The sequence below is a fragment of the Papaver somniferum genome, chromosome 1 (assembly GCF_003573695.1).
Source record: "Papaver somniferum cultivar HN1 chromosome 1, ASM357369v1, whole genome shotgun sequence".
Lineage (NCBI taxonomy): Eukaryota > Viridiplantae > Streptophyta > Magnoliopsida > Ranunculales > Papaveraceae > Papaver > Papaver somniferum.
The window spans coordinates 118,002,713-118,019,556 of NC_039358.1; the positions used below are offsets into that span (position 1 = coordinate 118,002,713).

At 37.3% G+C, this 16,844-nt stretch overlaps 2 protein-coding genes across 2 annotated transcripts; one reads left to right on the forward strand and one right to left on the reverse strand.

The window, feature by feature from the left end:
• The first annotated feature begins 6,386 nt into the window (after positions 1-6,386).
• On the forward strand, positions 6,387-7,910 carry LOC113298021 (caffeoyl-CoA O-methyltransferase-like). Its single transcript, XM_026546659.1, has 4 exons — positions 6,387-6,742; positions 6,833-6,977; positions 7,071-7,202; positions 7,306-7,910. The coding sequence occupies exons 1-4, from the start codon at positions 6,561-6,563 to the stop codon at positions 7,597-7,599; spliced, it is 753 nt and encodes a 250-aa protein (XP_026402444.1). The 5' UTR covers positions 6,387-6,560; the 3' UTR covers positions 7,600-7,910.
• A 3,051-nt stretch (positions 7,911-10,961) lies between these two features.
• LOC113298029 (40S ribosomal protein S16) lies at positions 10,962-11,707 on the reverse strand. The gene has a single exon (XM_026546669.1). It carries the CDS (start codon positions 11,633-11,635, stop codon positions 11,204-11,206), a length of 432 nt encoding a protein of 143 aa, XP_026402454.1. The 5' UTR covers positions 11,636-11,707; the 3' UTR covers positions 10,962-11,203.
• Positions 11,708-16,844: the final 5,137 nt, after the last annotated feature.

The following is a 16,844-nucleotide window of genomic DNA, read 5'->3' on the forward strand; positions in this document are numbered from 1 at the left end:
GTTGTATGTATTGGTCGAACCACTATAAATCTTGTGTCTTGTGAGTTGATTTATCTTTCTCGTATTATTATGGTTGCTTGTGCTTGGTTTACTTATTATTCATCATAATATCTGAAGATCCGTTATTCCGCGGTTGTCAGTGATAATTCCCTAAGAAAATCCTGGCAACTGGTATCAGAGCTCGGGTTAGAGTTTTAGGGTTTATCGTAGTACGATTGGAGTGGGAGTTATGGGTGATAATAACGAAAGTACGGTAGCTAGGGTTAAAGTTTTTAATGGGAAGAACTTTGCGTTTTGGAAGTCTCAGACGAAAGACTACCTATATGAGAAAGACATTGCTGATCCATTGGGTGGATTTGCGAAAAAGGGAGCATGCAAAGACGATGAATGGACAACTCTTGATCGCAAGTGTGTAGCCGTGATCCGTAGATGTCTGACGGAGGAAGTCTACAATAACGTACAAAAGGAAACTAGTACGAAGAATCTTATGGATAAACTTGAAAAGTTGTATCAAAAGTCATCAGCCTCGGGGAAGATTATGTTGTGTGAACAATTATTTAATCTGAAGATGCAAGAAGGCGAAGCGATTTCAGCACATCTTGGGAAGTTTAAATCAATTATTTCTCAGCTTTCAAAAGTTAGTATTACTTTTGATGATGAAGTTCAAGCTTTACGGTTGTTATCGTCATTACCAAAGAGTTGGGAGACTGCAAGGACAACCATAAGCAATTCTGCAGGGAGCGAGAAGTTGAAGCTTGATGATGTGCAACAAAGGTTAATTGCTGAAGACGAGAGAAGAATATAACAAGGTTATGTTTCTAGTTCTTCAAGCTCAGCCTTAAGTATGCATGAAGAAGATAGAGGCAGGAGTTCAAATAGGAACAACAACAAGACTAGATGGAAGTCTAGAGGAAAGTCTAGGGGGAGATCTCAATCCCGACCTAGAGGTGTTGGTGAGTGTTGGGCGTGTAAGAAAGTAGGACACTACAAAAGCGACTGTCCGGAAAACAAAGGTGCTAATAATGGTGGAAATAAAGGTAATCAAGAAGAGGTCAACGTAGTTGCAGCTGCGGAACCGGTGAAGGTCCTTGTTGATAACAAGAAGATGATTACAGAAGGTTTTCTACTACTCTCTCAGGACAAGCAAGATGAGTCTTGGATTATAGACTCGGGAGCTTCTTTCCATGCAACGGGTGATAAGAGTATTATGATCTCTTATAAAGAAGGATACTATGGCAAAGTATTCTTGGGTGACGGTGAAGCATGCGACATCATCGGTTTGAGTGATGTGATCTTGAAAGTCAATGGTTCGACATGGAAACTGAAGGATGTACGACACGTTCCAAATTTGAAGAAGAACTTGGTGTCTGTCGGCTAAGTTTGTGATGATGACTGTGAAGTTGTGTTAACGAAACACAATTGGAAAGTGAAGAAAGGATCTATGGTATTAGCTCGTGGAGTTAGAGTCGGTACTCTATACCGGACTTCAAATGGAACTACTTTAGCAGTGGCTAGTAGTGGTGAAGACACTAACTTATGGAATAGAAGATTAGGGCACATGAGTGAGAAGAACATAAAGATTATATGTTCGGGAGGATATCTACCTAAGGTGAAGTCTGTTGATATGAGTTTTTGTGAAGACTGTGTTCTTGGAAAGCAAAAACGGGTTAGTTTCAGCAAAGGAGGAAGAGACTTGAGAAGTGCAAAACTTGATTTGGTTCACACGGATGTATGGGGACCAATTGATGTTGCATCTCACTGCGGGTTCCAGTATTATGTCACCTTTATTGATGATCACTCAAGGAAGGTGTGGCTTTACTTCATGAAGAATAAGTTCGAGGTGTATGAAGTGTTTAAGAAGTGGAAAGCTTTGGTTGAAACACAAACTGGTCTGAAGTTGAAGTGTCTAAGGTCAGACAACGGTGGTGAGTATGACAAAACAGAATTCTTACAGTTATGTGCTACAAATGGAATTCGTTTGGAGAGGACAGTTCCAAGGACACCACAAGAGAATGGAGTAGCAGAACGTATGAATTGGACGTTGAATGCACGTGCAAGGTGCATGAGGTTGCAGTCTGGTTTGCCCGAGACCTTCTGGGCACATGCAACAGAGACGGCTGCTTATATAATTAACAGGACACCTAGTAATCCATTAGATATGAAGATACCAGAGGAGGTTTGGACTGGCAAAAAGGTAAATCTTTCCTATTTGAAAGTTTTTGGTTGTGTTGGTTATGTTCATCTTAGTCCCGGTGAGAGGTCTAAGATAGGTGCTCAAACAAAGAAGTGTATATTCCTTAGTTATGGAATTGACGCCTTTGGGTATAAACTTTGGGACTATGAGGGTCACAAAGTTATTAGAAGTAGAGATGTCACTTTTAATGAGAATGAGTTGTACAAAGACAGGAATACATCACAAGCTGAAGATGTCAGGTCAAGCAACGTCGATAAGGAGTTGTATATCGATATTGATGATGTTTCTGGAAGAAGTGTGGAACAAGAAGAGCATGATATTGCTGATGGCAGAGAAGTACAAGTTGAAGAGACTTCTACTGCAGTGGGAGTTATTCCTATAGTTTCACAAGAAGTACGAAGATCGTCAAGAACTCCTAAACCAAACCCAAGGTATGCTTTGAATTATCTATTACTTACGGATGGAGGCGAACCTGAAGATATTAAGGAAGCACTAGCGGCTGATGATTCAGGCAAGTGGAAACTTGCTATGGAGGATGAGATAAATTCACTTGATGAGAATGGCACTTGGGTGTTAGTAAAATTACCAAGAGGTAAGAAGGCGTTGCATAACAAGTGGGTTTATCGGATGAAATCTGAAGCAAATGGAGATATTCGCTACAAGGCGAGGTTGGTTGTGAAAGGTTTCCAACAAAAACATGGTGTTGATTACAACGAGATATTTTCTCCAGTTGTGAAGATGACTACTATTCGAGTGGTGTTAAGTCTAGTGGCTTCTGAAGATCTCTACCTTGAACAGTTGGATGTAAAGACAGCTTTTCTTCATGGTGACCTAGATGAAGAAATTTACATGAAGCATCCAGAAGGATTCATAGTAAAAGGCAAGGAAGAGATGGTGTGCAAGCTAAAGAAGAGTTTGTATGGTTTAAAACAAGCCCCGAGACGGTGGTACAAGAAGTTTGATAACTTCATGCATAGAAGTGGTTACTCACAGTGTAATGCAGATCACTGTTGTTACTTCAAAAGGAATGGTTCTGACTACACCATATTACTACTGTATGTGGATGATATGTTGGTTGCCGGAACATCTCTACAAGAAGTTTAGAATTTGAAGAAACAATTAGCAAGTGAGTTTGCTATGAAAGATCTTGGTGAAGAAAAGCAGATTCTTGGTATGAGGATCATAAGAGACAGAGCCAAGGGTGTATTTATGCTTAGTCAGGCTGAATATATTGAACGAGTGTTGAAAAGGTTCAATATGGAGAATGCTAAACTAGTTAGTTCTCCACTTGGAAGTCAAATTCGTCTTTCGAGTATGCAGTGTGCGAAGACAGATGAAGAAAAGGAGTACATGTCTAACGTACCATATTCTTCGGCTATTGGGAGTCTAATCTATGCTATGGTGTGCACGAGACCGGATATTACACATGCAGTGGGAGTAGTGAGTAGATATGCAAGCAACCCAGGAAAACAACATTGGGAAGCTGTGAAGTGGATTCTCAGGTATTTGAGAGGTAACACAAACGTACCATCGTGCTATGGAAAAGGTGGTTCTATTTTGAGGGGTTATGTGGATGCAGACTTCACAGGTGATGTAGATAAAAGGCGAAGTACGACCAGTTATGTTTATACTGAGGGGTCAGCTGCAGTGAGTTGGAACTCAAGGTTACAGAAGTTGGTGACATTGTCTACTACGGAAGCGGAGTACGTAGCGGTGACGGAAGCGAGCAAGGAGATGATTTGGTTACAAGGATTATTAGCTGAGTTGGGCAAGGAACAAGGAGATAATGTTTTGTTTAGCGACAGTCAAAGTGCTATACATTTAGACAAGAACTCAGCCTATCATGCTAGGACGAAGCATATAGATATCCGTTATCATTTCATTCGGGATCTCTTAGAAGAATGAGAGTTGAAGCTCGAGAAGATTCTTGGTTCGAAGAATCCGGCGGATATGTTTACCAAGAGAGTTACATCAGACAAGCTAAAGATCTGCAAGACTTTAGTTGGTCTCTCAGAATGAGGATCTGGGAGGGGAGCCGCACTGACATGAAGATGTTTTAGCATCGTCAATCCAAAGTTGAAGAATGGAAGACAATCAATAAGTCTTCAAAGTGGGGATTGTTAGTTATTGAAGACTAATTAATTATTTCCTAAAGTTAGTCGTGGTTATTTAGGGAAGGGGTTTCCTAAAACGGCTAGAGCTATTGGTGGCCAAGTTTGTAACCTATATAAATAGGTAATTAGGCCTTGTAGAAGTACATTGTGTAGAAAACGATTAAGAGATCGGTGAAAATTTCTTGTATAGCTTTTAGGTCTAAAGCTAGGGTTTCGTTGTGAAAGCATATTGGTGAGGAACAAGAGACAAGGTTATCGTCTCGGGTAATTGTTGCAGTGTAGCCAAGGGTTTGCTGGGATTCACACGACGCTGTAATCGTTTTTCTTCATAGTGGATTTGAGTTGGTGCGGTTCAAAGTGGACGTAGACAATATATACAAGTTGTATGTATTGGTCGAACCACTATAAATCTTGTTTCTTGTGAGTTGATTTATCTTTCTCGTATTATTATGGTTGCTTGTGCTTGGTTTACTTATTATTCATCATAATATCTCAAGATTCGTTATTCTGCAATTGTCAGTGATTATTCCCTAAGAAAATCCTGACAGAATCACCCAAGCGTAGTTACTCAAAAACCGTAAGTAAAGCTAATTATAGCTTGACCGTTTTGGCATGTATGGTTGCAGATGCTCTTACTTTAAACAGGAAGTGATGTACCCGGAGTGGCCTTTGTAAACTGCAGAATAATCCAAGATATGAGATTCTAAAATTGAATAGCCCGGGAGAAAAAAATCAAATCTTTGATTCTTTTCACAAGAAGCATTAACGCGATTCCCCCTACTTTGAATCAGCTATTCTACGACTGCTGCTGAGATATAAAGAATGCAAGCGTGCTAAAATAGCTACTTGAGATGGACTTGTTCTTGAGATTGAGTGAGTCAATCGGTTCCAATTTTCTTGGTGGCTCCGATCTAGGAAGTCGGGCCTGGTAGGTAAGGATTGGTTGTATTACTTTTTAGTATTTCTTTCTTCTTTGATTATCTGATTAGAAAAAAAGGTACAAGTTGTTGAATTGTAAGACTGCATGTCGTGGTTGGTGAAGAAGAATTTGACCCAAAGCAAGCAATTATGCAAGAGAATGACATGCCCCCACCACTTATCATCTCCTTAGTAAATATCCATGATTTGCTTACAGCAAAAGTGCCCGTATATCAGTATGAACGCATAAGGAGTCCTGAGAGAGACAACAAATAGCCAAATGCTACTAGTATTTATGTCAAAAACTGCAAATATTAACTAAAAAGTCAAATAATCATCTCAAGATTCTTAACCTACTTATCCTTTATAACATCTTAAAATCCAAACTATAAGGTCAATTTCTTAATGTACAAAGTTTAACTAATCAAACTTCTTAGTCACATTACTTATATAGTTTGTAAGCAAAACTTGTTTAAGTTTAAAACCAGCTACCTGTTTTGTGCTTGTTTCTCTAAAAATGAATTACGTGATGTGGATTTCCCAATCACTTGGGTGTAGTTGGTGTAATGCAGTTGTTTCCACTCTTCTCAAGCAGTATATAATGTGCAACTCCATCACTAACGTGGCCCCTACAATTTGGTATCCGTGTTATTGTATGATTGTAAGTACATAATATCTTCCGTTTCACAATGATAGGCCGGTTTCTTGTACTATAAAAAATAAATTAAGATCAGCCAATAAAATTGAACCTCGATCCATCTTTAGAAAAATATGCTTAATTTCTTAACAGCTTGGATGTTGATTCTACTTTTCCATGAATAATGTTAATTCGTGAATTTTTTATCTCCAGTGCGAGTTTAGTGGTAATTAATTCAGATTAAAAATGATTTATTATCTATCTCTAAACAAACAAACACAACCATTACATTAGTATATCTAGCTTTATGTTGCATATTTGATTTGGTCATTGAACTCGGCCTAACTTTTGAATTTTCTCGTCACACAACAAGAGAATGACACTTCTACAATGATAAAAAAGAAAGTATAAGGAAGGTGGAAACCATGTCAGCATCAAGGGTTGGTAAGTAGGACCAGAGTTGATAGGGCCAACCATATTCTTCCTAGAGGAAGGAAGAGAATTCACCAACTACAGTTGGTGACCGGTAATTGGCCCGAGGTTGAAACTTCAACTCCTACTACCATAATCCTCGCACCATAAATACTCCAATTCCTTCTCCTTTCAAATTCAGGTTAAGCTTATCATTTGCAAAACCACCAAGTCTTTGAGTTCACAAAACAGACACAAGTCCAACAAAGTCAGAGAGAAACTAACAATGGCAGCTACAAACCAAGATGAGCAACAAACAACTACTCAAGCTTTGAGACATCAAGAAGTTGGCCACAAAAGTCTTCTACAAAGTGATGAACTTTACCAGTATATTCTTGAAACTAGTGTTTACCCAAGGGAACCTGAATCCATGAAAGAGCTTAGAGAAATCACAGCTAACCATCCATGGTAAGATTTCAAAAAAAACTAAAGGTTTTCGAATTTGTTCTTTTCTTTCTATGGTTTTGTTCATTTTTTCCTTTTGTGTTGCGATAATAGGAATATTATGACCACATCTGCTGATGAAGGACAATTTTTGAACATGCTTCTTAAACTCATCAATGCCAAGAACACCATGGAAATTGGTGTTTACACTGGTTACTCTCTTCTCGCTACCGCTCTTGCTCTTCCTGAGGATGGAAAGGTATAACTAGTGTTCCTATTTTTGCTACAAAATGACTACTTTTCTGGAGGAAAATCGAATTCATACTAAATGCATATTATGTACAAAATTCAGATATTGGCAATGGACATCAACAAAGAGAACTATGAATTGGGTCTTCCAGTAATTCAAAAGGCTGGAGTTGCCCACAAGATTGAATTCAGAGAAGGTCCTGCTATGCCTGTTCTTGATCAAATGGTCGAAGACGTAAGTTAACAAACTTACTTGATTGCTCAATATTACTTTTCTTTTTATATTATTCACAATGTTCCTAGAAATCCAGAACTGAACAAACAAAATAAAATTGCAGGAGAAGTTCCACGGATCATATGATTTCATCTTCGTTGACGCCGATAAAGACAACTACATTAACTACCACAAGAGATTAATCGACTTGGTGAAAATCGGTGGAGTAATCGGTTATGACAACACCCTATGGAACGGATCAGTTGTTGCACCAGCTGATGCTCCTATGCGCAAATATGTCCGATACTACAGAGACTTTGTTATTGAGCTTAACAAGGCTCTTGCAGCTGATCCTAGAATTGAGATTTGCCAACTTCCTGTTGGTGATGGAATCACTCTTTGTCGCCGTGTCAGTTAATTCCACTCAAGTCGCTTCATCATTCGTTCCCCCACCACCACCCACTCCAACAGTACAACCAACAACCCACCTACTTTTTATTCGGGTTGACCCGCTTTTCTAAATTGAAACTTTTTTTTAAATGAAAAATATCTTCTTTTTACTTCAGTTGTGATCAATTATGGAGAAATGTATCATGGGATGCTTGGATAAACCAATCCAATTCCCCACCTGTTTTTCTTTCGAAGTCATCCTTTTTTTTCCTATGTGCACTATTTGATTGTAATAAATATATTAATATGAAATGGGAAATTTTTACTTAATCAACACAATTTGTTTGTAGTAGTTCGTAGTAGAGATTAGTTCACCCATTACACCTACTATCACCATTCTATTCAAAGATTGGTATACCTAAACCTGAAAGACACTCCCACCGTTTCAAAGATTGGTATACCTAAACCTGAAAGACACTCGCACCGTTTCAGAATTCAAAATAATGGGCTTGTTTGTTTATGTACAAATTCTAATGAAAGACATGGATTGAGGCACTAAGAAAATGTCAATGTCAGAATTGAAGGAGGGTACCGTACTTGAACAGGCACTATTATTTCAGATCACCTCCTATAACTTACAACTGGAGGAAGTTTTAACATCTACAGATCCTTCCACTGCTAGTTCTAAAAACCCTGATTTCCGCTGGTAGTTCTATTAGCAGAAGCAGATTCACAGGTATAAAAACATATCCAAATACAGGATTTAGTGTCATATCCAATGTGGTCAGTACCTCTGCATATATCTCAAGTTCTTAACCAGAATTATGTCATTCCAAAAAGGAGTTGACAAGTTCTTCCAATTTTCAAATTCCAAATAAGAATGAATAAACAAACACCACAAAACCTCAAGAATACATCCACATATCTAGCAGACTGCCAAGTAATTGAAAGCTATTCGAAAGATAATACACTCAAGTCAAGTACAGGGACACAAAACATATTGCATGGCATGCGGCTAATATGCTCATACAGGCTCACTGAGTCACAGTCACCTTGGGTAAAAGGGGGCTCCCTAACAAGGAATTTTATAACCCATGAGGCCAAGAATTGCTGGCTGCTGCAAGGTGGTTACGAGGCTTTGACACTCGTTCTACCAAATAACAAGAACTACTGGTAAATATAAGTCATACAAATAACACCAACACCTAGTTGTGGTGATCCCATTGAGCATAAGAAGATATAATCCCATCAAATCACGTACAGCTGTTGCATAACATAGTTGGCTAGTATGCTCCTACATGCTTTAAAGTCACCTTAAGTGCAAGGGGCTCTCTTGCAAAGAATTTTATAACCCACGAGGGCAAAACAACCGGCAGCTGCAAGGTGGTTACGAAGCTAAGACTCTCATTTTTCTTACGAGAACGAGGGCCACAAGTGTTAATTCTCACACCCAACTTGCTCATCCTTTCACACAACACATCCAGACCACCAGCTATAAAAAGCATGATCATGACATAACTGATAGCTCAAAATCTAGGATAACATGCACTGAATACAGACCCTACACTAAGTTCACCTGCAACTACAGACCCTACACTAAGCTCGCCAGCAACTATTGATGTTGGGAACACATATATAGGTAAACTAATGAATGTACACCTGACAGATCGTTACTTACAGCACTATAAATAAATTATTTATTGTCAAAGGAAACTTAAGTCATCATTAAGACATGCATACCAAGTAATGTTAAGCAGAACAACAAACAGCACACTAAAGTGGATCAACGTATCAGAAGAAGAGAAGCACACTTAAGCCACTAACATTTTCAAGCTGAATAAACCAACGCTCTTGTTTACAAACTTAAGTGAAAATAAACTACGAATCACCCAATGTAAGGACAAAAATAACAAAAGGACAACTTGAGTTGTAAATACAACTTCTTATAGTATTCCATAGTTGTACATCCAAATGCCGAGTGTGCTAATGACTATAGCTACTCACTTTTCATGTCAAGGGTTTAGAAACTGAGCTACAGGCTGACCAGATGTTACAAAAACAATTCGTGTAACTGATTACTACTAGATTCACCCATAAGGGCCATAACTCAAATCTTAACCGCAAATTGCAGAACCTCAACCAAGCATGTGCATTTCTAACAACAACTTAGCTAAACCACAGGAATTAGTAAAACGGGGCAAATAAAAAAAAAACAGAAACAAACATCCATGATAATTAAGTAACAAGATTCCTTTAACTTCATAATACCAAAACCTTAGCATTTCACTTTACCCAAATAAAACTACTAAATCCAAAATTCTAAGATAATTCATAGATAGCATATGACATTCCGGAATGTAAGGATATATAACAAAAAAATGGTATATTTTCTTGAGTCACAGTCACCTTGAGTAAAAGGGGACTCTCTAACAAGGAATTTTATAACCCATGAGGACAAGAATTGCTGGCTGCTGCAAGGTGGTTACGAGGTTTAGACACTCATTCTACCAAATAACAAGAAGTATTGGTAAATATTAGTCAGACAAATAACACCAACACCTAGTTGTGGTGATCCCCTTGAACCTTGCAAAGAAATTTATAACCCATGAGGACAAAACAACCGGCAGCTGCAAGGTGGTTACGAAGCTAAGACACTCATTTTTCTTACGAGAAAGAGGGCCACAAGTGTTAATACTTCCAAACCACCAGCTATAAAGCATGATCATGACATATCTGATAGCTCAAAATCTAAAATAACGTGCACTGAATACAGACCCTACACTAAGCTCACCTGCAACTATTGATGTTGAGAAGCTACAGATGCGGGATAACATATATAGGGAAGCTAATGAATGTACACCTAACAGATCATTACTTACAGCACTATAAATAAATTATTTATTATCAGAGGGAACTGAAGTCATCATTGCGACATGCATACCAAGTAATGTAAGCAGAACAACAAACAGCACACTAAGTGGATCAACATATCAGAAGAAGAGAAGCACACTTAAGCCACTAACATTTTCAAGCTGAATAAACCAACTCATTCTCGCTCTTGTTTACAAACAAGTGTGAATAAACTATGAATCACTCAATGTAAGGACAAAAATAACAAAAGGACAACTTGAGTTGTAAATACAACTTTGTGCATCCAAATGAGTGTGCTAATGACTATAGCTACTCACTTTTCATGTCAAGGGGTTACAAACTGAGCTACCGGCTGACCAGATGTTACAAAAACAATTCGTGTGTAACTGATTACTGCTAGATTCACCCATAAGGGCCATAACTCAAATCTTAACTGCAAATTGCAGAACCTCAACCAAGCATGTGCACTTCTAACAACAACGTAGCTAAATCACAGGAATTAGTAAAATGGGGCAAATCAAAAAAAAACACAGAAACAAACATCCATAAATCCATGATAATTAAGTAGCAAGATTCCTTTGACTTCATAGTACCAAAACCTTAGCATTTCACTTTACCCAAATAAAACTACTAAATCCAAAATTCTAAGATAATTCATAGATAGTATATAACATTCCGAAATGTAAGAAAATATAACAAGAAATGGTACCAAAAACCTCGGTGATTTTCTTCCTTCTTCCTTGACATAGACGATCCCTCTCTTAACGGTAAGACTTCTGGAAACGAGCACGAGCACCACGACCACCAAACTTCTTAGGTTCACAACGCCTTGGATCAGCAACAAGAAGAGTTCTATCGTACCTAACAAGTATATCTTTAATCTCTTTCTTAGCCTGTTCATCAACAAATTTCTGATAATAAGCAACTAAAGCTTTTGCAATACTTTGTCTAATTGCATAAATCTGTGATGTATGTCCACCACCACGAACTCTAATTCTCATATCAACACCAGCAAATTTCTGACGACCTAGCAAAAGAACTGGTTCAAAAGCTTTGTAACGAAGGATTTCTGGTTCAACTAATTCGATTGGACATCCATTAATCTTGATTAATCCCTTTCCTTTCTTACAGTGAGTTACTGCTACTGCTGTTTTCTTACGACCGAAACACTGAACCGATTCAGTGGTTGCCATGGATCTATGAAACCCTAAAAGATCTTTGAGGGCGAGAGACGCTGATACTGAAAGTTTTAAGAGAGGAGATGGGAGGAAATGAGATTTAGGTTTTTATATGGATGTTTGGGCTAGGGTTTTTGGGTGAGAGTATCAAAATGACTAAATGAGGTCTAGCATGAAAAAGGAATTACGAATTGGCCGATATGTGATTGTGGCGATGGGCTTGCTTAAAGGGGAATTAGGGGGAGACCCAAAAAAAAAAAAATATTCTTGTTCTCAGGCCCACAATTAATTTTAGGTACTATGACACCCATAATTATTTCCATGACACCCATAATTATATGAAATTATTAAAAATGTATGCATTACGGATTATACATCTGCATGACAGGTTATGTATCAGGGGTATAATTGGCAACGCAACTTGGATATAACATATCTAAAAATCCGCGCCTTGGAATTTTACAAATTTTATATCGTTGGTAATCTTTTTAAGAGAGCTACGCAACGAGTACAAATATGAATATCAAATTTTTGTTTTTCACGAAAAAATCGGAGGTGATCATCATTCTAGGTAAAATTTCGAAAACTTGATACATAACCATTATGCAGCCACCAAAAAAGATGCATAACACATTATGCAGACGCATAACGAATTATGCAACCATTTTCTCCACTGCATAACAAATTATGCATTTGGATAACAAAGTTATGCATCTATAACAAGTTATGTAACCATTGTTTTGGTTGATTTTGGTGCGTACATAAAAAAAATTGATGCATAATGCAGTATGCATCCATATTTACGGATGCATATCAGGTTATGCATCTATTTTCTCGATGCATAATGCATTATGTAGCCATATTTTCGGACGCATAACAGGTTATGCATCCACTTTCACGACTGCATAACAGGTTATGCAGATATTATTGTAGGTGCATGACAAGTTATGCAGTCTTTGTTTTTGTTGGTTTCAATAGTAACAAAAAAGCTACTGCATAACGTGTTATGTAACCGTTTTCTGGACTGCATAACAAGTTATGCAACAAATTTTGTAGATGCATAACAAGTTATGCATCCATTTTCACGACTGCATAACATGTTATGCGGACATTTTGTCGACTGCATGACATGTTATGCAGTCATAAGCACATCATCATCTTCTTTCATGTTTCAATAACTCCCACGCAAATCATTATCCTCCATCCGTAGCTCCCGATCCACCATTACCAGATATAACAAGAAATGTGTATTTATGAGGAGGAATATTTTCTTTCAGCATAGACAAACACAGTTCAGATCTTCTTCTTGTTGATTATTTTAAATTCGAGTCCTGGTATTAGAGTTTCTAGCATCACACTCTTAGCACTAATAGTTAGTGTTGCTACCTAACCTTTGGACAAAGCTTAATTAGCTACATTTTTTTTGCTGCTAATGAGTTAACTCATTTTGACCCCAGTACTTAATAGGCATGACTTTTCTTATTTTAAATGAAGACCTTTCTTGGCCCCGTCATCAACATATCCACGGATCACTAAGTTAAAAAAAATGGTATTTATACTTTACAGAGCGTTGCACCTACTTCTTACTTTACAGTGATTTTCACGGGCAGCAGTTATGCGCCTGTGCTGTACCAACAGCGGCCGAGCTTGCAAATGAGTCAATGGTATGTACCTGTATCGCTCATCACATGTTCTATTCCAAATTAGAACAATGGCAATGGGTTAGTGATACATACTAGCTCGGTGAAACTATATTGATTCTTCTTCTGAATTTATCAACCGTGATTTAGTCTACATATAACCTATAAAAAGCAATACATGTCCCAATGGAGATTCCGAGATAACTCAAATCTTTTAAGCTTTCCAACTCGCTGAGACTTGGTCCACCTTCTTCTTCCCAATTGATCTCTGTATAATCAAATAAGTCCAACATTTTTAATTTTGTAAGATGAACAAAAGTCCCTGGACTTAGTATATGTCTACCTAAGAATGATAAACCCAAGTATTGTAATTCAGCCAGTGAAGAAATACTTGTTGGGAGCTTCGGTGCCCTCCAACCAGACATATCTAAAACTCTAAGCATGTGTATAGACTGAAAAAAGTCATCCGACATAGTCTCCACATAACTGTGATTGAGCAGCACAGTTGGGAGGTTGGAGCAATTTGGTGATCCATCGAGTTCTTTAATTGATTTATTGCCTACAAGAGAGATCTTCTCTGCATTCTCCCATTCATGGAGCTTCAGTTTGTTTTCTGCCCGGACTGCTAAGACCTTACCTTTTGTCCTACCAAGATCAGAGGCTCTCCATATGGCCAAATCACGGACTACATCGTGCATTTTTACCACCTCCCTGTAATCACCGCCTTCTACTTGTATAGTACCACCACTTTCTAACAAGCATGCACTTACGAGACTTCCAATAACATCATGACCTTCATAATAAGCTTCGTCTTTGTATTCCACTTCACGTTCAGATCGAGAATTGGAGATGGATTTGATGCAGAGACGAAGAAGAATTGGGGTTAGGGTCTAGCCGATTAAACAAAGAAGAAGAAGGAAGAAGGAAATCACATACCTTTTGTGGGCGTGGAAGAAGGAAGAAGGAATAACCTAATTTTAATAAATTTTGGGTTTGAGAGTAAGTTTTTTTCCAAAACTGGAGGCGCGCCTGAACTTTTCTGTCCAGGGGTTTTTCAGTGAAATTTTTTGGGAGAATGGGTCTTACTGTAGTTTTCACTTGCCTAAAACTTTCCAAAGTACGAGCTTGGGTGAGCATTTATGACCGAATCCGTGAATCCAATCCAGGCAATGGGTTCTCCATTCGGACATTAACAGCGTGTTCGGTTGGGAGAATACAACTCCTGCGAATTGGATTACAGGGTAATCTCTCTAATTATCCCAAACGAACAGACGCGTCGGATCCGGAATTTGATTCCGTGGGAATTTGATTCCCTCCAAACCCTCGATTACGATTGCATCGTTTCCGGAGTGGAACGGAAACGAATTCTGGGGAATCGGTTGTTATGTCATGAGAAATGACTCAACTACCCTTAGCGATAAATAATAAAGTTCATTGAAATTTTTTGTTTTCGTTTTCAACATAGAAAACGAAAACCACCTTAATACCTCATGTTTCCATGAAAAATCTTGTTGTATCCAATATCATGTCTTTAAAACCATGAAAAGAACAATATTTTTCTCCATATTGCTATACTAAAACCATCGAAGATGCATACTAAAGCATAAAGATTGGTTCTTCTTGGTTATTTATCGAAATATTCGGATGGTATTAAGTTCTAGTTTCTGAATTTAATGGATAATGATTAAGATTATTGGGAAGTTAGGGATTTTGATTAAGATTATACTTCTATGGAGAAATAAAGATTTGGGGATATTAAAGTCATTTTATGTCGCTATATATACTTCAGAATGCATTCTCCCAACCAAACACGTTTATCTTAGATTAGGAAAGCGTTTCTCCTTAATTTGATTCTTGGAATCCAATTACTGATAATTGGATGATTCTCCCTCAAATTCTCCCAACCGAACGCGCTATAATGGATTGGATGCAGATGTAGATCAATGGATTGGATGTTGGATATAAAAGGTGGCTTAAAAATCTGATAGACACGCACCCATTTTATTACATATAATCTAGTACATATTCATCATTCACTTATATCGAAATTTTAGGTTTGAACTTCAGAGGCAGAGAGGAAACAAGTAACAATTATATTCTGTCCTTTGTAATAATGATATATTGTGTTATTATTGTGGTTATCAATTGTTGTATTTGTTAAATGAAACTCGTTGGGTCATTCGCATCCAATAAATGGATCCAGTCTTCTCATTCGCGCATCAATTGGATGCTCGATCAAATGCATATGCTGAACTTGAGATCTGTCATTATTGGATTGGATGCGGATGAGGCTAAAACCGGTTCAATGCTCACCCCTAATAGGAACTTGCATGGTGGTTTGAGGAGGGGTGAGTACGGTCTATATTGGTTTTTTCAGTCTCATTTGTATTTGATTTAGCACATATCGGATTTCAAATTCGACATTCACGTTTTCTGCGAAATATAAGCAACTAGTTTTGATATAAGTAGGCTCATAATAGGAAATATCTTAATCCTGGGAACCGGGAAACCTATTGTGTTATTTCGTGGATGAACGGATAGATATAGACGAATCCATTGGTTTTTTTATTATTCTTATTTAAATTGGATGGCGATTAGACTTAAAAAATATTTTGTTTAAATTCCCATGTCTCAAAAAATTGTAATAAAATGTTTTTTTTAAACAACTGCTAAAAATACAATGACAAAGATCACTGCATAACAAATAAAATACCCGTAACAAAATATAAGCAGTGCTCAACTGTAGAATATTGTATAGACGTAAAGATTTATGAAAAGATATCAAAAAAGTATTGTAGTCAACAAGTAACACCAATTTAAAGAGAAACTAAGATCAAACAAATGAAAACAGCTATAAAGACCGATATTTATAAAATTATAAAATCCTAAATTTATAAACCTAAATACTAACAAAAGAATACCAAACAGTATGCATATAAATCAATAACCTATTATGCTGAATTTAATAATACAATACCGACTGGTCGTTGTTATGAAGTGCAGTTATCACCGGTTGAGAAATATCTCTCAAGTTCTAATCATATAAACGCTCGATGGAAGTAAATATAGAAGACGTACGACTTATATATCTTCCAAATTGTCCCAAACATATCCTAAGCTAGCGGGTGTGGGTGTCCAACGGACTCTTAAGCTGGCATAAGCAACCAACTCAGTTAGTTGAATCAACTAATTATAAGTTTTTTCAATTTTTTCTTCTTCCTCCAAATCAATAAATTCTAGATTTTTTAATAAAATAATCAAAATTAGCTGAATCAACTCATTTAAATGTTTGAATCGATCATCTCTCGACTCAACTCACCTAATATGAATTTTTTCTAAACAGAAAAGTGTTTGCTTGAATCTCAAGCGAACCTTTGTTTGAATCTCAAGCGAACCTTAGCTTGAATTCAAAGCTATATGTAGCCTTGAAAATCTATTAATAAAGAGACTCTTACAACATGATTTCTTAAGGGGATTTTCATAAAGTACTCATACTTTTCACATTACACAAAAAAGTAACCCCATTTTTTTTTTAAATTTGTTAAAGTACCATGTTTTATTCAAAAGGCAAATTACATTCAGTT